Here is a 23,455-nt window from a genome sequence, read left to right on the forward strand (position 1 = left end):
CCGTGGCGACAATACCAATTGGCGGGGCCAAAGTTCACTGCTGCTTTGCTTCCAAATAGCGCTTTCGCATCTTTTCGCCTAGGAAAATGCCGGTTTGTGTGTTGAGCGCTGCGAGTGAGTCTAGGGTGGAGCTTTTAAAAGCTTTTGGCAATTTTGCGATGCATATTACACACGCTGGTGTGCGTGCTGCGCACGCAGGAATGCCATTTTCGAAATTAAAATATAACCCAGCTGAAAAATTACCAAAACACACAAGTTTATTAATTACACCCACATACACATAGAGAAAAAAAATATAAACACTTTGCTTCCGTATGCGTCTGTAGTCACAGAAGAAGTAACAATGAAGTAGAATGGCGGGAAGTTTAAAATGGCTGAAAGTATAGTCTATGGAAGTATAGTGTACAGTCTCCATAGTGTAGTCAATTGGATTTGATGTTGACGTAGCTGTCGGTAATACAGTGTGATAATACAGTGTGATGGTACTATAGTACTTAGGTTTGAGCTTCATTTCTAGAATGCTAGATGGCGTTAAAGTAGTCAAATAGCCAGATGCAGAGGTATTATTGGCTAAACAATTTCTTTATTTTATTTAAAAAATAATTATTTTTATTAAATAAAAAGTAGCCTATAACCATTCGGGGACCACTAAGAATATGTGTACAAATTTTCATGATGATCTGTTAAGTAGTTTTTGCGTAAAAGTGTAACAAACATTAGGACTTTCGCATTTATAATATTAGTAGGGATTTAAATGGAATATAAAGTTTGCTTTTGAATATATTCGATGGAGTAAATAGAAAATAAACAGTAAAAAGTAACACATGAGAAAATAAAAATAAATCGCAGTTCGTTTCAGCGAAGTTGTGCGCGAACGGAGTTTGCAAAAACGTGCGCGCCGCCATTGTGTAGCGAGCGCGAGAGATAAAAATATCTTAAGCGAGTTATCGATGCAGAAGTGGAAGCCATGAATCGGGAAAAAGTCGAGGAAACTCAAGTCGCGTGTGCAAGCCAAATCGGACGAGACGAAATATTTCCAAATCGACAAGACAAACGTGTTTAGAATATCGAATCGTTGAAATAACAGACGTAAAGCAAGCAAAGCCGACAGGGAAAAAAAGTTTTTCCAGCCGGATGTATGTTTAAGTTATTAATTCTTGTGGCGGTTTATTTTTGCATTTTTTGAACGTGTGCCGCGACACCTTTATCGACACTTATTTACGAGGCGCTGTAAACAATGTCGTACACGAGGGGTGCTTATATTACACTTATTACTTGTGTGTGACGTTATGACGTTCGTTTTGCATTCGGGAAAACGTCATTCCGCATGCGATTTGATTTGTGAACAAAAAAACAAAAACTTGATTTTTTTTCATATTTTTCTTGATATGTAATGTTTTATTTTGTTGTAGATGGTGAACCTATCAAGTTACCGGAAAATTTGGAAAGTCTCCCGCGTGCTGATCATTTTCCCACGCAGCGACACCGATGGAACACTAATGAAGTAAGTGATTTTTTTATTTTTTTGCGTAAAATTTAAAAACGCGTTTTTAATTGAATAAACCGCCAGAAATGAAAAAATAACATCCGCGCGATTGAAAAATAACACACGTACAACCAAAATAAATTATTATATTGTTATTTTGGGTGAAATAAAAATTTATTTCTCCAACTCTGACTCTGGTTAGAAAGGGTTTTAACCGTCATAATGCGAAGTTAATACGGCGGAAATAATTAATAAACCGGAAACGGGATTCATTGCGTTCGGTTTGCCCTCTCGAACTCCACGCCTGCGGCCTTCGACTTTCCGTGGAAAAGGGGTTAAACACCCTCCACACCCGCCAGTAAACTTAACTTAAACTTTGTGTCTTTCTTAATATTTCTTCAAGGATCGCGGCAGAAAAAAGTTGTGTATAGTGTTCGGCTGGAACAGTCATTAGCGAGACTGGCGGGCAAAAATAGAAAGTTTTCGTAATAATAATCATGCGAGCGTGAGTGGGGTTAAACGTGCATTGGGGGTGATGCGTTCATTACCCGAAAGTTTTTCCGCAGCCGCACGCAAAATTGTTATTAATGTGCGCGCGTAACGAGAATAGGGAAATCGTAGGATATCCTGTGATTTGGACCGATTTGAAGAAATCGACTAAAGTTTACCATTTACGGATGGTTAAAATAACATTACACACGGGGAGAAATATTGGTGGTATTTGTGTCAAAGTGTTAAAAACCGGAACAAACATGCAGTGGGAAATAATTTGCGTGCGCGGTGGAATTGCAGTTGCGTTTTATTTTTTAAATAAAGCGCTCACATCATCGCGTAATGCAATAAATGCAATATTGTACAATAAGTTGTTTTTTTTCTGTTGGAATTTATGGGTTTAGTCAATCCAATCCGGCTATGTGTGTAAAAATGTAATAAGAGAAAATAGCAGTTTACAAGGTGTATAGCATATCGGTAATTACACTTATTGCGAATTGTGTTAAATTTTTAATTTTTTGTTACTCTGGACACATTGTATGTTGAATTGTTCCACTTTAGAGGTGGTGGTGGTTACAAGAGGCGACGGTGTGTACGACAACATGTTCGTCGGTGTGTATGAATGCGATATTTATAATTTTCCGGTGACATGCGAACTCTGCTCTCCGGAAAAGCCGGAAAACTCGCGGCTCAAATGCTTGAAATACCTCCGCGTGCGCGCGTGCACGACCCACGAAACAAAAAAAAAACCAACCAGCAGGCGGCTACAACCAACACCCACAGCACCTCAAGGCAAAACGACGAAGTTTACATGGCTTGGAATTGCGGAAATTACGAAATAAACAATTGAACACAACGACACATAAACAGGAAATGCAATTTTTTCGCAACACATTTAAATCCCGACACACCGGATAGTTTTGGTGTGGTTTTAAGTTGATAGATGTCGGGATTATTAAAATTGCTCGCGTGAATAATTAATTTTCAATTGTGCTATTGTGCATCTGGTTTTAACGATGCGAGCCTCGGAGATTGATTCAATCGGTAATTATTATTGTTTACCAATTGGACTTTTGGAATGTGCGAATTCCCGTCGGGCGACATGTGCGCCGATAATAATTTGCACATTTTCATAATTTATTTTCGTAATGAGCACGCGCGCTAGTTTACAACTTGCGAGGTAATAAATGTTATTTGTTGCTGCGCACAGATGTCATTTGATAAAATTTCGAACCAAAAAAAAAGTCACGTTTTATTGCTCGTCAAACATGAACATTGTCTCTGCGCGCGTTTGTTAAGTTGAATATGGCGTAATTTATTTTTTTCATCCCCTTGGGCGTGGGGTTTTCCACTCGTGTGTGGACACTGCGTAATTAAAACTAATAATTCGTGTTTGCGCACCCCGTACGCGCGCATAAACGAGCCGCAAGGGGTCGCGATGAACGCTTACGATAAAATTTTGTCAGAAAAATAATTTTGTTTGATTTTGAGCGAATTTTTATTTTTTTTTTTTCGCTTTGTGTGAATATATTTAAGGGGTAAATTGACGCAAAAACGCACGGGCACGTGGCGAGATGTTTAATGCACGACTTGGGCAAGGAAAAAGAAGAAAACCTCCCTGAAGAGTACGAAATTGCGTATTCAAACCCCACGTGCCCACACGAAGCAAACATATTAATTCAACGTTTTTCATATTTTTCGGGGCCGCTTTGTTTGGTTTGCGTATGTCGCACGACGAAATTAATTTTCTAAACACAAACAACGTCTCCACGGGTTTGTTATATGCAATAATTTAAAATTAATTGCTAAAAAATGAGTTTTTAAGTTTTATTGAAATTAGCGCCGGGGGCGGAAATGCCGTGCCGCCATCTTGATACGCACGTGTGCTGGTATTATTTTAATGCGTGAGTTAAAATGTCAAGATTGCAAAGATTCCGAAGAGCAGCAACCCTTGCCTTGCTTGGGTCTTGTCGAGGCTTTGTTTTCGCAGGAATTAGTGCGGCATTAGCGCCCTCTTTGTTGCTGTCACGGGCGTTAATTGCGGTTTACCCTACGCACACCAAAAACAATTCCTTTGATGTGTGAAACAACGCGCGTTTTATTTTTTACACTTTCCCACATCAAAAAACGTGAAATAATTCCCATGATGCACGAAATATCGAAAATCCAAAGTGCTACTTAATTATTGCGATTCGAGCGCGTTGTGTGTGTTTGTGTGTTGTTGTTTGGTCGATTATTCAATTTCCGGCGGCGAGTGCGTTTTGATTACCTACGTGCGCCCGTGACCATGATGCTGCGGTTTTAATTGTGGTCGTGCGCAAATATTTTTTGCCCTTTTGCACAATTATTAATGCATTATTTGTTATATCAAGCGATATGATTTTTTGATGAGCCTTTTATGGCACTAAAAATAAAATTGGGCGGATGGTGGGGGTAGATTGCAATACATCAAAGAATTAATCAACTTGTCGACTCGCCTGCGCGCTTAATTAACGGGGATTTTCAACGATTGTAAATCATTCGGTGTGTTTCGCAAAAAACTACCCCTCGACGCTAATTATACAAATGTTCCGCTTTCGTCATTGAGCGCATTTACCAACACGCATTCCGCATACAGTGTGTTTAGTTTTTCTAAATTTAGAAAAGCGGTGTAAATCAGAGTGGAAGAAAAGTGGCGGAAAAGCGTGCGGTGCACGTGCGCTAATTAATAACAAATCGCTTCCACTTTCCACGTTCGGAAAGTGGAAACATCAGGCGGTGATTTTCGGTGATTTATTTGACCCTCGAAATGGGAATAAAAATCGTAAAATCAATGCAATTTTTGCGCTGTTTTCTGATTAAATTTTGGATGATTATTAAGGTAATCGTATTTTATGCAATAAAAAATCGCAATAATTTTGAGTTATGTTCGAATTTCGTCATGGGAACGATTTCGAGTTTCCTCAACGACGCTAACGATCTGCACGAGGGCCCCACGTTCTTACAAACACGTCCGGCGTACGATTATGACAACGATAAGTTTGGGGATTAAAGAACTAACTGAAGAAGAATTCGCCGCTCGGTTCAGTCGTCATCGTTCCGGGGGCACGTCGCGCTCGTTTCGCAATAATAAACTACGGCGGAGGGATGCATATTCATGAAGTCGACAATCCGCCAATTCTTGGGGGTACAGTTTGTGAAAATATTTGCGCGCGCAAGCGGAATATTTCCTCTGCTGTTTGGGTTGCCTATCAAAAAATAGCCTAGAATCAGATTTCTTTTGATACACTATCCGAATGCAATAATTCAAAAATGGAATTGTGTTTCTATTCTCTATCTGTGTGTATGTGAATGTAAATTATTAATATTCATACATCCGAGCAGGCAACCCACAACACCCGAAGTTGAGGTATAGAATTCGAGAGTTTTACACTCTGGAGCACTGAGAGTTAGACAACACATGCATAATGAATGTCGGAATGTCGGCGGCTTACTGTTTTGATTAGTTTTAAATAAATTTGCGAAATTACTTTCGGTCAACTCCCGCGCGTATTAATTCACATCTACTCGAGCACAGATGGCGCGCACTGCAGCTTTTTACATACGGGTTGATTACGTTTACGGTGGAAAAACATGTTCGAGGGGGTGAAGGTGATTTACACCGTACATCATGTGCGTTGCTTTTGACTCGTAACAGAAGTGCTGCCACCGCCGCCGCCGCTTAATCATCATCTGTCTTGTCGTGCGTACAAGACGCACAAACACGACGCGATGCAAATTTATATCAATAACATCCGCTGCGTGTGTGTGTTTTTTGGTTATTTACAAATTACGAAATTTCTCATGCGGAATGTTTACGTTTCGGGCGGGAAAAATTGCGGTAATTAATTAATTAATTAAACACAACATGTTTTTGTCTGCCTTAGACACTTATTCCCCGGAATAGTGAGTAACAGGTGAGGCGGCGGCGCAACTATTTGCGTTTTGTTTGTTCGCGGCGTGCGCGTTTCGCTTTTGTTTAGATAAACGCGTGCCTGAAACAACAACTTGAGCAAACACTCTGTGTTTCGGTTGTAGCCACAAACAACAAACGGAATACGCCCAAGACAATAAACGCAAAAAGTATTCGGATACATGTATATTGAGCATGTGGTGCCATCTGGTGGGAAATAGCCACGCACATAAACACATGTTTAAGGACACATTAAGACGTTTTAAGACGGTCGTTGCGACTCTTGTCCAGGGTTTATTAAGGAATCCATTAGTGGTTGTTTGTGGTATTTGCGTAAGGGATAGATATAAATTTGTTTTAATTAAAATTAAACATTTTACGTTTATTTACCACGACGAATATTGCTTTTACTAGGATAAAGGACGTTGTCTTTAAAATGCCGGGTATTCTGGTGGAACGTATGCGCTTATGACAGGACTACTCATGGCCGAATTTAAATAATTGTCCTATCGTTCTGACCCAAGGATAACGCGCGCTTTTGGATTTCTCCTTATCGCTGTGGTCCCGCGCTGCGCAGAAATTCCCAACATTTGCATTTAGAATATCCACAAATTTAATTAATCAAAATTCGAAATATGGACACAATTTTATTCGGTTTTTCTTGTCTCTGCACACATGTGTTTGTTTGCTCGCGAAATATTTTCCCTACTCGGGTGTTATAAGTCATTTATTATGGCGGAGGCGCCCCCGAAAACAGGACTCGAGGAGAGAAAAAAAAAGTCGGAAATAATAATTTATCATTTTGATGCGAGCGGGCGGACGATAAAGAGTTCCCCGCACAATTTTCAAGCGGCGACGACGCCCGCCGCCGTCCGGAAGTGGCAGTCGTGCAGCGTGCAGTCCTTCAATTTATATTTATATTCGTGCGCTGCTTAAAGGCGTTCTTTGAAACTGCTTAAAAGTCATAAAAACTCCGGCAACGACTCCGAGGAAGCTGCTAGAGATATTCGAGAGGAGAAATGTGTATCGCGGAGCTCTACATTACCGACATTCAATATTTTTTGACTTACTCGCTGCCGGCGGGCACTAGTTGAGGAGTTGAGGAGTTTCAGGTTGTTTAATTTCGCAACTTTTTTGTTTCTCATTTCGAAAATATGATAAATACACTTTTGTGTGCATATTTGTGAGTAGAAAAGTTTGCAGTCATTTTTTATCATTTCTTTGATTAGGTTTTCCTGCTTGTTGAGAATGTAAAATTAGTCTCGTTTACTTGGACTTGAATATTTCGCTCTCTCGCATATTTTCTTTGTTGGAAGTTTATTTCTGGAGTGTGTAAGACCGCAAAGTTTCAGTTTGCATACATGCCATACGAACCATGTGCACACTCAAAGCATGGAATGGGGGTGGAATTCCTGGCAGCGCAAGGGAATGCAAAGTGAGGGGATGCACGACGAAAATCGATGGCTCGGTGGGTGCCCGTGACCTAACTAACCTTAAAATTTATTCATACGAAAATAATTACACCATAACATACGAGTTTTTCTCCTCGCGGAGTTTTGCTATTTTCTTCTGTGGATTTTTTTGCGAAAGATGCGAAATGCCTATTGGGCCGTAAAGCTTTTACGATTGTCGAGATCGAGCTTTGAGCATTCTGTTCTACACAAGCGCCGTCGTGACATTAATGTCGTGCTTTCAACGATTGCTTTCATGCTTTCAACTTTCACCCTTTGCACTTGGGGAAGCACTCGACTTGGACTTTGGCAAAAAAACACATGAAAAATTCAGAGATAGGTGATTTTGGAATTTTCAAAGTTTTCTCCTGTTTCAAAATGTTATTTTAAGAAGTTTTACATAATTCGTATCAATATTCCGCCGTAATTATCGCCTCGATTACGATATCCATTCCCTGGAGAGGCGTGTGAAGATAATGAGATCGACGAAAATTGTAAACGAGGAAAATAGAGAGTGCATTTGCAATGCAAATTCGCGAAAGTAAAAAGTAGCGCGGCGCGTTTTGTTGGAAACAAAAGCAGACAGGAGGACGACAGGAAAGGGTTGTGACAAGACGACGGGCCGCGACAAAGGCGAAGAAAACGAGAACGAGTCGCCGCGCCATCAGCCGATTAATTACAAAAATAAATTTGTGCAAAACGGATGCAAATTAATTCACAACTCGCGGCAGCCTCTATTTTATATCTATATACGCGCGCGGGAAAAACGATAAAAGAGATAATGAACGCCAAAATGTGATATTAACAACTGAATATTAATTAGATTATAATTTAATAAATTTATATATTTCTTTTAGATTATTTAATAAAAGCGCGGAGTACAAGTGTGCGGAATGTTCGTTTCAGTCAGCGATTTTTACCACCTCATCCCCCTGCGGGCTATGATCGCTTTTGTCGTCGCCAAACGCTTTTTCACTTCCTTCATCCCGCCGCTATATATGAAACGAAACAGACATTTCTCTAAACTAAACTCGAGTCAAGGTTATGTCTCGAAGCTTCGAAGAGCTCGACAAGTCAGAGAATAAAACGAATAACGAAAGAGATTTCAATATCTTGCATCAGCATTCTTCTGCGCGGGGATGCTAGCGCTAGCGTCCCGAAATGTCGCCGAGTATAGTAAGTGATAAAAGTGGTAAAGGCGATAAAAAGATCATAAACTTATCGGCGGCGGTAATATTTTTATTTCGCGATTTTTCCGCTCATATTCCAACGCTACTCCTTTTACTTTTGTTTCCGACGCGTAGATGGCGCTACTTTATTATTTCTAGCATTGCTTTATTTTTTTCAAGCGGGTGGAGAGGGGTTGTAGGAAAATTTATGACGATATAAGTTTCGCTTCGACGTCGTTTACTAACCGCAAGCGGAAAATGTGTAACATGCTACCGTGTGGATGTCGAGAATATAGTATTTGAGTATTTGAATGCTATAAAGTTATTGCCAATATTTTACAGTATGCACTCGGTAGATTCAGAGCCAAAGGGGGCACTGGATTCGCTTTTTTCGCTTCTGAGCACAATACATCATTATTTATCTTTCCGCGCGGATGGGCCGCAAAAATTCGGCGAGCGCTCTCCTTGCCGAAAACAGGACGAGGTTGGAAAATAAAAAATCATAGAGGACATGCCCCGGCAGCGTGTGTATAAAATTTAGTAATGAAAATGAGAGAAAAACGGAAGAGTGGACAAATTAGTGTGTTTGCCCGATCGAAGCGGACGCAGAGATTGTATCGAGGACTAAAACGAGTTGGATTGTATCTTTATTTCGGCGATTGTATTATCCCTCGCATTTCGCGAAGACATAAAAGCATTTTATGTTTTATTATGTCACTGCTTGATCCTTAATTCCAAGGATTACCAGTATACAGGAGGAAACAAAAAGTATTTCTTTAAAAACACGTCGAAACTTTAAAGTGAAATGATCAGCTTGTTATTCTTGTTGTGTTATTTTTATTGCTTCTGACATATTATCGTGTGACAACACCCAGGATGTCGAATAATCCTGGTCGTTATCTGTTTAGCGCTTCATTATCCCGCTGTTTTCGCTCTGGCGTTGCACTGGCGGAGCGTAAAGCTCTCAAAATTGCAATGTTCGTGCGCTGCGAAAATTAAGAAAATTATGCCTTCGTCAAGGATTGCGGTCGAAAGTCGCGCGCGACATTCCATCATGCGCCGACATTTGAACATCTGGTCATAAACTTATACTAGTATATATATCCGGAAGTTGCAAGTCGGAAAACCGGAAAGCTGGAAATAAAAAGCGAATAAAAGCAAGTCAAGTACGTAAAGTTTGTTATTTTCGTGCAAACTTTATGATATGGCAGTCGGAGGACACTTGCAATTCCATTCCGATTTCCGTTTATTCGATTTTCCGTATTTGAGAGCACGGCACATGTCAAAGGAACACAATAACGCCGGGATTAAACTCTGAGGGCTTGCAATATTGCGTTTTTGGCATTAAATGAAAGTTGAGACATTTAACAAGTAATTAGTTAAGGGTATGATTTATTTTACAACACAACTTTAATCCCCTTGCGCATTGAGATGTAAATCAGCGCAAACAGTAATAAATTTTTTATTTGAGCACTAATTAAAGACGCATTATAAAAATGTGAACGGGTATGCATGAAACGTGCAAGCGAACAAGCGGAAACATTAATTTCGAATTCGGCCTCGTGTGCACCGCCATTCACACGGGTGATTTGTGTGCGCACGGAAAAGTTCAAAAGAAGCTCGCGCCAAAAATAAGTCAAATCGATGGCGGGCGGCGGGCGGAGGTTCGCGTCGCCGTTAATTGCGCAGATGTAAATTACGGCCGCTTCCGGTTGAGATAGCGAACACGACAATATTATTGTGTGGACTTATGCTGTTTGTGTTTGTTGGGTTGCAGGAAATCGCCGCCATCTTGATCAGTTTTGACAGACACTCGGAATGGCAAAGCAAGGAGGTCAAAATCAGGTAAGGCAATTTTACCACTGCACCTTTTTTTATTTAAGCATAATGAACTTTTTTATTGCTGCAAATTATATTTTTACGAGATGCGTTTTTTACTGTTTTATGTTTTTTTGTTAATTATTCCTTATCGTGACGAAAGAAAGTTATGATTGTTGAATTTTGTGTGTTTGCAGACCAAAAAGCGGTTCTATGTTGCTCTACAGTCGGAAGAAGGTGCGCTATCGCCGCGATGGGTACTGCTGGAAGAAGCGGAAGGATGGCAAGACAACGCGCGAGGACCATATGAAACTGAAAGTACAAGGCACAGAAGTAAGTTAATAAAGCAATTTTGAGTTTCTCTACGTTAATTTGAAGTTTAAGAGACCTTCTACAACGTGTATGCCCTTTCTATACTCTATATCCGTTGGAAGTGGCCTAAAATGCATCTTAAAAAATCTGTATTTTTGGTATATTTTTTATTTTTCAGTCGGAAAACAAGGCCGATTATGTCTGGAACCAATTAATTTCGGAGTCGAGATGCCGAGCCGAATTTGTATTCTAATTTTATTTTTTGGCTGAAGAACAGGGTCGACCTTTTTTAAAAAATTATTTTCGGTCGAAAGACAGGGTCGAACTTTTTTAAAAAATTATTTTCGGTCGAAAGACAGTGTCGAACTTTTTTTATTCTCGAAAGACAGGGTCGAATAAAAATTAAAAGACGAAACGAAAAGCCTTTTTTGACGAAATTTTTATGACCTCAAAAAAAATTGAAATTTCTTTTGCGAGTTTTAAACACTTTATCTTAGTAAATTTTTGTTCTAAGATGCATCGTTTAGATAATAATCACGATAATAAATTTCGTTTTAGTGCGAAGTCAAAATTTTTGTTAAAATTGCCAATAGGGCCTAAACGGTCACTGCTAGAGGATAATTGTCCTGAAATAAATTAATTAGAATTCAATAAGCTATCCGAATCCGAAATCAGAATTTGAAAATTCGCATTTTTAATTCTGCATAAAAAAATGAAAAAGTTTTGCCTTTTTTTTGACGAAATCTTTTCACGGTTTATGTTTTTTATAGCATAAGTTTAAAAATTGGAATTTTGAAATTTTTTTTTCGGATAATGATAAAACAGTATATTATAAGTAATTTATTTTAGTAAAATTTTCTTATACAACCCTTATTTAAGGCCCTAGTGACGCCAATTGATAGGAACCAAAGATACCGAATATCTTCTAAACTAAACGTCTCATTCTAATAATTTACTAAGATATTTTGTTTAAATAATTGTCTTCTTTCATAATCTGCAATAAAATCTATAGTTTTTTTAATTTATTAAAAATTGTAAATAATTACGTAAAATATGGCGGAGGCGCCTGACATTTAATTACGTAATTCTAATTATTTTTAAGTACTAATACTAGTATTGTGTAGAGGAGCTTTTAATTACCTTATAAACATATCTTTTCATTCATTAATACTTGCCGTTTACCCTGTAGACGTATTTATATAGAACGTGTATTTCTATCGACACTTAATTACCGATTATCTAAGAAACTAATAGAGATAATCAAAAACGGAAAACGGCATAACGTCCAGGGAACAATTCTACATATAATAAGATTTTAAAATTTTTACTTTTGAGAGAGGGAAATGCAATTTTCCGACGCGATTTTCTCGGAAAGTATGAAAGATGCAAAAAAACTTTTTGCACTTTTTTCATGTCATGATAAGGATCTATTAAATGGCAGATTTAGTTTTTTGATTCTGAGAAGTTGATCAAAACGCCTCGAAAAATATCAAGAGGTTACACTTACCGATTTTGTGGGTCAAAAATTAAATTATCAGCTAGAAGAAAATGGAAAACGCCATTCGATAGAGCCTTGTAATGTGATGAAAGATATCCAGTCAGTTTTCCGATAACACCAATATTTCCCAAATTACCTGTGAAAATTGAAACAGGCCAAAAAGAACCACTACTCAGATTTTTTCAAATTTTCCAATATGATGTAGAATGATGCCCAGAATCCATTTATCAATGTTTTGTTCCGATATCTTAATTAGTTTATGAGTTATTGACCATTTTCAATTATTACATAAGTATTGAAAATTTAAATTTATTAAGCGTTACATGATGTATAATTATGTTCTGAATCCAAATTTGAAAACAGTTTTTCTTTATCTTGATTAGTTTGTGAGATAAGTGCGATAAACTGGATTTTCAGTTTTCTCCATCATTTCTTATGAGAAAAGTGAAATTTGAAAATTTAAATTTTTATTACTGATTATTATAGAAATCAGTCTTCTAAACAAAATATTTTAGCAACATTTTTTATTTAAGCTTTTAGTTTAGAAGATATATACATAAAACTGTTAAATTTTGTTTAAATCAAACTTTGTCATTAGGGCCTAAACTAATGACTGTAGGAGAAAACTTTACTAAAATAAATCATTTAAAATGTTCTGTTTAATCACATTCCGAAGAAAAAATTTCAAAATTCCAAAATTTAATTTTTTAACATAAAAAACATAAACCGTGAAAAGATTTCGTCATAAAAAAGGCAAAACTTTTTCGGTTTTTTATGCAGAACTAAAGATTCGAAATTTTCAATTCTGATTTCGGATTCTAATAGCATATTTAATTATTATTAAATTATTTAAGAACGATTATATTCTAGCAGTGATAGTTTAGGCCCTATTGACAATTTTAAAGAAAAATTTGACTTCGCATGAAAACGGATTTTACAATAGTGATTATTATCAAAACTATGCATCTTAGAACAAAATTTTATTAAGATAAAGTATTCAAAGTAACATTTACTTCAATGTTCTGAACAAAAAATATTAAATTTTTTATCAAATTAGTTTGACCCTGTCTTTCGGCCGAAAATAATTTTAAAATTAGTTCGACCCTGTCTTTCGACCAAAAATAATTTTAAAAATAAGTTCGACCCTGTCTTTCGACCGATAATAATCGGTTTCGGAAATAATCTGTTTGTTTTCCAACTGATAAATGAAAAATATCGAAAAAAATACCTATTTTCAAGACGAGTTTTAGGCCACATCCTAAGGATTTAGAAGGTAGAAAGGACATATACATTGTAGAGGGTCTCTTAAACTTCAAAATGACGCAGAGAAATTTAAAATTGCTTTATTAGTACAGGAGATATAGGGTGTTTTCCACAGCATGTTTTGAAAAATAACTAAAAACAGCATATTTTGATGTGCGTTTTAGGGCCCTTCCTAAGGGTTTAATCTATGGGCAATGTACGTACATTGTAAAGGGTCTCTTAAACAACAACTTGAAGTAAAGAAACTCTAAATTACTCTTGTAGTATAGAAGATATAGGGTGTTTTATATAGGATGAAAAATAGTGATAATAGTAATTTTTAATTGGCGATACAGGGCATTTTCTAAGGGTTTAGACTCTTAGAAAGGTATGGACTTTATAAAGGGTCACTTCAAGTATAACATGATATTGAGAAACAATAAATTGCTTGATTGGCACCAAAGATATAGGGTGTTTTCCAGAGCATATTTTGAAAAATAGTAAAAACAGCATGTTTTGATGGACACTTTAAGGTACTTCATGAATATTTAGGAGGTGGAAAAGGGGATACGCGTTGTAGAAAGTCTGAAGCAACAACATAGCGATGAATATCTCTAAATTGTTTCATTGGTACTCCTGATATAGGGTGTTTAAGGAGTGTGTTTGTCGGGTATGATTTTGTGTATATAGTTATGTAAATACGACTTGCGTCGGCTGGATAAACGACCAAAAAACGTCCGACGAAAGGGATAAGTGTTTTTTAATGTACGGCAATTCATCATTTAGACACAAGTGCTTTCATTTTACATTTAATCACGGTGTCCAAGCCGGCGAGATTTTATTAAAAACGTTTTATTAAATTTCCATGATAAACAACTTTTGTTTCTGACTTTTTAGTGCATTTACGGTTGCTATGTCCACTCAGCAATTCTGCCCACGTTCCATCGACGATGTTACTGGCTTTTGCAGGTGGGTGACACTTATTGCCTAATTAATACAAGAATAAGGCTTCAGCATGTTGTTTTACATTGCTAGTAAAGTGGTAAAGGTAACAGCTAGTATTTAATCTGATTATAGAATCCGGACATTGTCCTCGTACATTATCTGAATGTACCGTATCCGGACGACAACAAATTAGCGGTGATCACGCCTAATCTGGCGTTGTGGGCGGACAAGAAAGAGTGGACGAAAGACGAGCTCGTTTCACAGCTGAAACCAATGTTTTTAGTGAGGACGAACCGGATCTCAACAACGAATTAGAAATATCAGTATGTTTAAATATTATGCCCTTAGTAAACCATATTTTACATTCGTTATTTTTGCGTTGGATAGAAATTCAATCTGCAAACAGCAGAAACGGTGGAGGCGATTGTAAGTCAACTCATGGAAAAGCAGAGGGTTGCTCGGCAGGCAGCGTTAGTGAAGCAACTGGAATGTGGTTGTCCAGATTCAACGTGCGCTGATGGGAAAACTTGCTCGCATCCGATGAGGCGAATCACTTCCGCCAAACCTACTGAGTCACTTGCGGTTAACGCTAGTGGATCAGCCCCTAATAATAACTCTCGTCCACCAAGTCGCGCTGACAACAACAATCAAGTTTCATCTACAACCGGCACTGGAAACGCCAGTTCGTTGCATTTGAACAATCATAATGCGCCGAGGGTGTACTCAAGGGACGCGCGGGCCCATGCGCAAGCACTCAGCAGATGCTCCTCTTCTAGTAACTCCTCAACACCCCCGTTGGTCCTCTCATTGTCGCAAATTCAGGGCGGTGGAGGGCTCATCATTCTCAACAGTGGAAATGCATCCGGCAGCAATCAAAACACACCGGTGTCTGTTGCAGGATTTGTTTGTAATACCAATGCTACACCCACGGTTACACCTACCAACACCAGGCATAAGGAGAAGGTAGCACAGGCTATGCAGATGAAGCAGGAGGAAATGAAAATGGACTGCCATCCAGGTAATCCAAAGAAGAATAACAACAACAGCAGCAGTAACAACGAAGCGATGAGACAATCACAATCACTCTTCGACTATCGTGCGCAACAGATGCCCACCACTCAAGAGGTCATCATGTCCAGTGCGCCATCCACACCTTCGAAACAAATGGATACCAGTCATGAATCGGACGTCCAGCTGGAGAATCAATTCGGCGAGACAGTTGTCCTCTTGGGGAGTGGTCATGCGAATGATAGAGGCATGAAGCAGTTGAATTTTTTCAACGAGACCCTGGACCTTAGCCAGGAAGATATTCAGCGTACCCTTTCGGCAAACATGCCCAATTCAAACGGGGAAAAGGGACAGTTGAACACGAGCATCACCAAGTGCAACAACATGGCCGCCAACATCAGCAGAACCACGCCCATCAACCACAACATCACGATACGATGTCTGGTGAGCTGAATCCAATGGATTTCATTGATTGTTCTGTTGTGGTATCACCAACTCATGTAGTTGATGATGACGTGTTTGTGAATTTGGACGCGTTTGATATGCTGGGGGAGTTTCCCGATTTGGTCGAGGGGCTGGATTCAGCACATAATGTTTTGCTGGATGTTAATCCGTCCGTGCGGGATAAGACCCTTTCCGAAGGGCAAATCACGCAAATCAGCGCTCAAAGTCAAATGGATGGAGCGGCAAAGATTACAGATTACTCACCAGAATGGGCGTATCCCGAAGGAGGAGTTAAAGTACTGGTCACTGGTCCGTGGCATTCTTCCGGGCCATATACGGTCTTGTTTGATACGTTTCCGGTACCTACCACACTTGTGCAAAGTGGTGTTTTGCGCTGTTATTGTCCAGGTATGTCGTGTTGTCTTCTGTTGTTGTTTGAATTGACTTAAATTGATTTGTAGCACACGAAGCGGGCTTGGCTACCCTGCAGGTCGCATGCGACGGCTTCGTCATATCGAACTCTGTGATATTCGAGTACAAGCTGCCCCCTCGCGACGAGTCTGCGTTCGCCGCCGAGCCGAAAGTGGAGCGCTCCAACGATAACCTGCTCAAATTCACGCTCCTGCAGCGGCTGGAGGCGATGGATGATCGATTGCAAATCAAGCAGGAACCACCGGATGGAAGTGATTTGCCCGAGGATACGGCGTTGTTTACGACGCCGAATTTTGAGGACCGGCTAGTGAACTACTGCCAGACGATGTCGGCGCGCCTATGGCGGCACGGCGAGGAGCTGAGCGTCGCCTGGTTCGCTAGCCACAAGGGCATGACGCTCCTCCATCTTGCCGCCTCTTTGGGATACGCGCGACTCGTCTGTGCAATGTTGCACTGGCGTGCAGAGAACTCTTCTCTCCTGTTAGAAACAGAAGTAGATGCGCTTAGTCAGGACGAGGATGGTCGGACTCCACTGGTAAGGACCTACCCCACCCCTTACAGAATAATAAAAATAATCCCGCTTTTTTATTATTATAGATGTGGGCTTGTTCACGAGGGCATACAGACACAGCTGTAATGTTGTACAAGTGGAACCACACCGCACTCAACATGAAGTGCGTGTCTGGTTACACGCCCTTGGATTGCGCGCGGACGAATAACCATCAGGACCTTGTGCAGGAATTAGAAAAATTAGAGACACGCCGCGATAAGGTCAACATGTTGCTGCAGAGTCAAATCCAAGGCGATAATAATGTCATGCTGTCATCAGGGGCAATATCCCCAGCAAGTTCTGTAACCTCCCTCACATCTCTAGCCTCGGTAGCATCAACCTCCAAATCTCACGACGGGGTTTTCCTTCGTCCTGGAGTGGTCACACGCAGTGAATCGCAAAAATATCGCATGTTGAACCTTGACCTGGATACGTTTGCCTCAGATGGTAACCTATGTGGTAAAATGAACAGCTCTCCAAATCCACTTCTATCCGAAGGTAATGTAATACATCAGCGCCATCTGGGAAACGGCAACCGTTTCAGTAAGCGGCCATCGGTTGATAGTGGAATTCATTTGACTGGTGGTCAATCTTCGGATAGCTTATCGTCGTTGAAATCAAGCAGGCCCATTAGCAATCGAATAAGGGATAAACTTTCACGGTTTGTTGAGTTAATATAATTGCCGCGTGTTTATTATAAAGTTTTTAATTGTGGTTAGGTATGATCGTAGCATGTCTCTTCCGCTGCACTCACCACAGTCAGCGTGTGGCGACATCTCGTGTGACAATGACAACATGGAGAGTTACGGACGAAAGATGGACTTTGCGCTATGTAAGTTGGCATTTGATTCGTTCATTTTATACATACGTATTACACATTTTGGTATTTTTACTATTTTTGGATGATTCCGGGTTAGTTTTACGAAACTATCCCGGTATTCTCCTTTCGCGCATTTGAACTTCAACTCTGCATGTTTTGTTTGAATTTTCTACATATTTTCTATATATTTATCTACTGCTGTAATATAAGCGTTTATTATACTTTCAAACAACGCCTCCAACCAAGTACTACTACAGTGTGTTGATGATTTTTTTTATTACTTATTTTGTTTCTCTGATTATGTTTATGTTTTGCGCCGATTGCCTCGGATTCTCCTCAGGTGAAGTTAGTAATACGGCGGCGAGAGTTGGCAGTCCGCTAATCGACGTGGAGGCCGTGTCGGACGAGGACGTCGACACCGCCGACAGCAGCGCCGTAGGTCAGTCCGGTCAGTCCCTCCAAACAGTGCGTGTTGTGACTGTCTCACACAAACTCTAAGCTATCAAAATGGCGGCCGCGGTCGCATAACCGCCTACTAACCGTCATTTGTCATTCGATGTGTGTGCGATGTCGGTGTTTTGATGTTGTCGATGTTGTTGCGGGAATTAGCGACCACCAAACTAATAACTAACCCTCATAACCTTATTTGTTTACATTTTGTTTTGTTTCAAGCGCTTTGAGCTTAATGAATGCTGTGCATGCTTTTGATGTTTACAATTATTGTTAGCTTTATATATTGAATGTTATATATAATTCAACAAAATGGCCGTTGCTGCTTTTGATGTTTACAATTATTGTTAGCTTTATATATTGAATGTTATATATAATTCAACAAAATGGCCGTTGCTTGACGTTTTGCGTTCTTGTTGGTCCAGGGGAGCAGGATGTGCGTGTGTTGACACTGGCTGAGCAAATCATCGCCGCCATTCCGGAACGGATTAAGAACGAAAGCGAGGAGATGATGCTTGATCACAGCCCAGGGCCACCTGGGGATGTACTTCAATCATCAGATACCTTGAGTGATGTCTTTATGGAACCGCTTTTGGACCACTCGTCATCGAGTTATGAATCAAACGAGTTTAATTTTGAGTTTTCTGATCACAACTACAGGTATATTGTATTCTACATCTGAATAGTCTTTGTTTTGAATTGATTTTGTTTAGATACTACGATGTGGGCACGCCGGGGTCGAGTTTAAGCCCCGCCTCTTCCAGCTTACAGTCGCCATGTTCGTATTCGTTGGATTCTCCATCACCTCCACCGACCACGGCGGACTTTTGCGAGTTTTTCCAAGCATCTGCTTCTGTCTTTGAACACGATTTTTCCAACTTGACCTTGTCAGGTAACACCCCCACCCCTACCTAAAAACCACTCCCTGGTATTAATAAGTCACACCTTTAGATCGTGAACAACGCGAGTTGTATGAAGCAGCCAAAATCATCCAGAAGGCATACAGGTCCTACAAAGGTCGCCAACAGCAAGAGGCAAACAAGGAACGCGCCGCCGCCGTCCTCATCCAAAACTACTACCGCCGCTACAAGCAGTACGCCTACTACAAGCAGATGACCCACGCTGCGATGGTCATCCAAAATGGCTACCGGTCATACTGCGAGCATAAGCGCTTCAAGAAGAGCCAGGAGGCGGCCGTGTGCATCCAGAACTATTACCGCAACTACAAGGAGCAGGGGGGAGGTGCCGGCGGTGGCGCCGCCTCTGCGGGAGGTGGTGCCATCGCGAGGAGTGGCAGCAGTAGAGAGAGCACGCCCTCGGCGGGGCTCAAGTAAGTTTCACTTGGCGTTAGGTGTGTGTGTTTCTCTCTGTCTGTCTCTCTCTCACCTTTTCTCACTGTGGCTCTCTCTTAACTACTAACTAACCCCAAATGTGGTTCAAGCAAGAGCATAACAATCGCCCTGCCTGCTTCTATGTAGCTGGTGTATGCATACTATTTTTGTCGATGTGGTAGTTCTCGGTGTGTACACCCCCAAAGCAATTTCTTGTTGTTTGATCAATGTATCGATGTTGTGTGCGCGTGTGTATTGAATGGATAAGTGTAGAATGTTGTGACACGCCCACACGCCCTGCCCCCTAACGCTTGTCTTTGTTGCAGCAGCTCTTGTAGAGACAGAAAATTCTACACTTATTGTTCAATTATGTGAGTTGGAAAGCAATGCCATACGTGAAAACTAATTACACACTCACACACAGACACACACTACTAACAGACACATGACTGGGTGGGATTATTGTTATTGTTTGTTTGTTTTGTAGAAGGACCTACTCGCAACGACGACAGCATCAAGCCGCGAGGAAAATTCAGCAATTCATGAGGCAGAGCAAGAATAAGTGAGTGTATTATATGTTACCCCATTTTGTATTACTAATAATTTAATAATAGTGAACGCATGTAAAACTAACAATTGTCATCTTTAATCACACGCTCACTTAAAGTTTGTGGGACGAACCATTGGGAAATGTGGTGAGTGATAATATCAACTAACACTTCCAAAATGAATTAGATGATGATTTGAGACCAATTTGTGTTTGTGTGGTTTGTAGGTTACAGAGAGAACGAGCCGAAAAAGAGAGGCAGGCGGGCCAACAGTCAGCGGATGCCCGCCCAAGGTGAGCGTGTCTCGCGCCGCCCAGTTCCATCATCGGCCCAAGTAGGACACGCCTCCGGACGCATTTATACCCCGATACCTAAAGAAGACATTTTCGCTTTGACAGCTACGCCAGCCAGAGCCAGCTACAAAGATGTTATATAAATATGGAGTATATATTCTTGTATTTTGGACGCGGGGCCGCGCAAAAGGTGCCGCCCATTTGCATAACCTCTATCTACGACTTTAACTAATCTCTTAAGGCAAATTCAAGACGGTGATTTTTTAACTATACATTATCTATGTAAGAATGCGCGAGTCGCAAAAAGGATCGACAACAAAAGTGAGACAAACGTTTAGCAGACATATTGTTCACACACACCCACACCTACACACACCCACACAGATAAGACACGCCCACACTCACGTACACAACATATTCGGGTAATTTAACCCTCTTTAAATATTGTAAGAGTTTACATTTGACATTTACTACTTCTACTACTACTAATACTACTACTACTACATGCATATTTAAACACTAGCTTTGAATTAAGGTTAAGAAAACATAATGGGAAACGGTTTCAGTCAGTGCTGTGATTTCCTTCGAAAATTCACTATTTAAATTTACGTAGTAAATATTCTAGTCTATTGCTCTATTAGCTTTGTTTTTCGTTTGAGTTTTTTTGTTTCGTTTTGATGTACAGAATCGTAGATTGGAATATTTTCACTGCCATTCTTTTCAAAGGGTCGGATTTCTTCCAAAAACAAAAAGTAAACTACTGCTGCAGCTGCTTTCCTCCGCTAGATGGCGACACTCGCTACGTTTTTAAAATATATTAACAAATAATAACTAAAAATTCCATCCAAAGATATATAGAGATGAAAGTATCTATTTGATTAATTCTAGACCGCCGTACAGGTGTGACATGTACGCGCACGTGTCATGAAAGTGAACACATTTTTTGAATAATACTATATATAAATATATACATATATATGATGAGATTAAAAAGAAAACAAAGCATATAAAAGCTAAGCGATAAATAATATTATAATAATTCTTATATAAACGATAGTTCTGCTCATATACATATCATGCAAATTGCAAATTATTGCTATTTCTTAGTGTGTAATCTTTATCTCTTTTAAATTTAATCGAGTCACGAAAACCAAGTGGAGCGTTGTTGACCATGTTGATTATACTTAAACAAACAAAAACACTATATTGTATTGTAAGCGTTTCACCAAACCAAACAAAAACGAGTAATAATGTGCGTGTGGAAGGGAAACTTGCGAATATTTTGAGGTTAAGGTTACTTTGAGGTTATTACTATATTATTGGCCTAAAATGGGATAAGAAATGTACCTGCATGCGGGTTTCCCCCACCTCGCCACGAGAGTGCGCTGCTCGCAGTTTTCGCTTTTTTTCAGTGCGCGAGCAGCGTGGATAATAAAATGAAGAAGAAAAGAAAAAAACCATCTAAAATACTGTACATACTGTTATGCGTTTGAAAAGATTTTATTCTATCAGATAATCGGCGAATCTTACGGTAATTACGAAATTTTCTAGCGATTAGGACTCAAAACTGAGCTTCGTTACAAGCATCGCAAGCTGATGCTGGGTTTTAAACACTGCGTGGCTTGCCGCGAAAAATTATAACAATCAAACATTTCAATCTTTAGACACGTAAGTTTACATTAACATGAATTTCAAACCAAAAAAACTAATGAATAACTATTTAAGGAAGCTAACGACAGCAAGAAATAATTGACATTCGTCATGACTAGTACTTAATACATAGCAAACAACCAGAAGAGAAATATATAATACTATTGCTTCCTTTGACGAGGAATCCTTTTGCATCAAATATGATATGATAGTGAAATGAATATATTTTAAACTCGTAGGATTTTTGGGCGATTTGTAAATAATTTACGTTATACCAAACAGAAAACTGTAATGTTGATTCGAAATAATATTTTTGTTACAAGACTATTCGTTCCCCGAGCGCGCTGAATATAGGTTAGGTTTGAGACGCTCTTCTCTATCTCTTAGCCGCCTTTCACACACATGATTCAGTTACGAGTTGAGTTCGTCGTGCGACAAACGAAAATGAGTATTAGTTGTATTTGTAAACATGAAAAATGTAACACCAAAAAGTAACGCGCATAAGCATTAATTACCAATAAAACTATATTGTAAACGAAGAAGGTAGCGACATCTACAAATCAAAGTAACGAAATTGATGCATATTTTTCATAATCATCAAAATGTATTTATATGAGGGCTGGGGTATGGAGCACCTGGGGCAGTTTACACCCGCCCCATATGCACGAAAAATCGCTAAAACTTTTCAATATGGTTAGGGATAAAGTGGCGTCGATAGATGTCGCTGTGCGTGCGGAGCAATGGCGACAGGCTGCACTCTTACGCAAAACGAATTTTATCGTTGATTGTCATTCCTAGTTGACACTAATTTATTTATTTATTTATTTATTGTCTAAGTTGTTGTTGTCCAAGTATTTCTGCGCATTTTCTAAGTTATTGTTGAAAAAATAAGTCAGATGTGTACTTAAGTATCTAGTAAAAGTAAAAGTTAAAAAAAAAAACGAAGTGCGTGATAATTTTTCGATTAATATAATTATTGTAAAAGTAAAACATATTTATATTGTGCGCGTGTCGCGACCGGCGCCATTTTGTATTTACAGCGCCCGTCGCGACATTTTGGCGCTCTTCTTACCGACGTATTTGTTGTTATTGCATTAGAGTGCGGAGACCGACTGTTGTTGATTACTTAATTAACTATATATTTAATTATTACGTCTTATTGACTAATAAACACTTTCCGAATTTCAATCTTGCATTCCTCCTGAATTCCCTCTGCAGAATTGTGTGTTTTTCATCGTCTACGCCCGAAATCTTAAAACTTTGATCTTTGCACTCAATTGGTGATTAAATATTGGTTTGAGACTTGACAAAGTTTCAAGTTTAGTGCTTCGTATGCAAAGCTGCAGTCGCAAGACGATAACCCTCGTTATCAGCCAGGGCAACGCGTGTGTGTTTAAATAGAAGACCTTTAGTCGATGTTATCTTGCTTCTTGTGCGCCGGCGATAATAAATTTCTGCTGCTTAAACGTTTTCGCCTAAAATCAAAATTACGCGTTTGACAAGTGAATGCTTAAGGAATTTCGATGTTGCAAGCAGCAAACACGTTTCCCAACGCATTTAATTTCCATTATCGTAGTAATGTGTA

The 23,455-nt window shown here is 39.5% G+C and overlaps 1 protein-coding gene across 1 annotated transcript in view; it reads left to right on the forward strand.

The window, feature by feature from the left end:
* Window positions 1–23,058, forward strand: part of Camta (Calmodulin-binding transcription activator) — a 48,792-nt gene extending 25,734 nt beyond the window's left edge. The window contains 19 exon segments of the mRNA XM_065317409.1: window positions 1,413–1,504; window positions 10,307–10,374; window positions 10,545–10,680; window positions 14,297–14,368; window positions 14,477–14,618; window positions 14,621–14,667; window positions 14,732–15,700; window positions 15,703–16,204; window positions 16,258–16,763; window positions 16,826–17,439; window positions 17,498–17,610; window positions 17,939–18,046; window positions 18,474–18,708; window positions 18,762–18,940; window positions 19,000–19,378; window positions 19,706–19,750; window positions 19,867–19,941; window positions 20,047–20,074; window positions 20,155–23,058. Of these exon segments, the coding sequence (XP_065173481.1) occupies window positions 1,413–1,504; window positions 10,307–10,374; window positions 10,545–10,680; window positions 14,297–14,368; window positions 14,477–14,618; window positions 14,621–14,667; window positions 14,732–15,700; window positions 15,703–16,204; window positions 16,258–16,763; window positions 16,826–17,439; window positions 17,498–17,610; window positions 17,939–18,046; window positions 18,474–18,708; window positions 18,762–18,940; window positions 19,000–19,378; window positions 19,706–19,750; window positions 19,867–19,941; window positions 20,047–20,074; window positions 20,155–20,265 (4,421 nt within the window). The 3' untranslated portion in view covers window positions 20,266–23,058.
* The last annotated feature ends 397 nt before the right edge of the window (window positions 23,059–23,455 follow it).

This window comes from Atheta coriaria, unplaced genomic scaffold, assembly GCF_025399875.1.
Source record: "Atheta coriaria isolate IRGN ID8LTWV9N9 unplaced genomic scaffold, Caltech_Dcor_3.1 hic_scaffold_3_pilon, whole genome shotgun sequence".
NCBI lineage: Eukaryota > Metazoa > Arthropoda > Insecta > Coleoptera > Staphylinidae > Dalotia > Dalotia coriaria.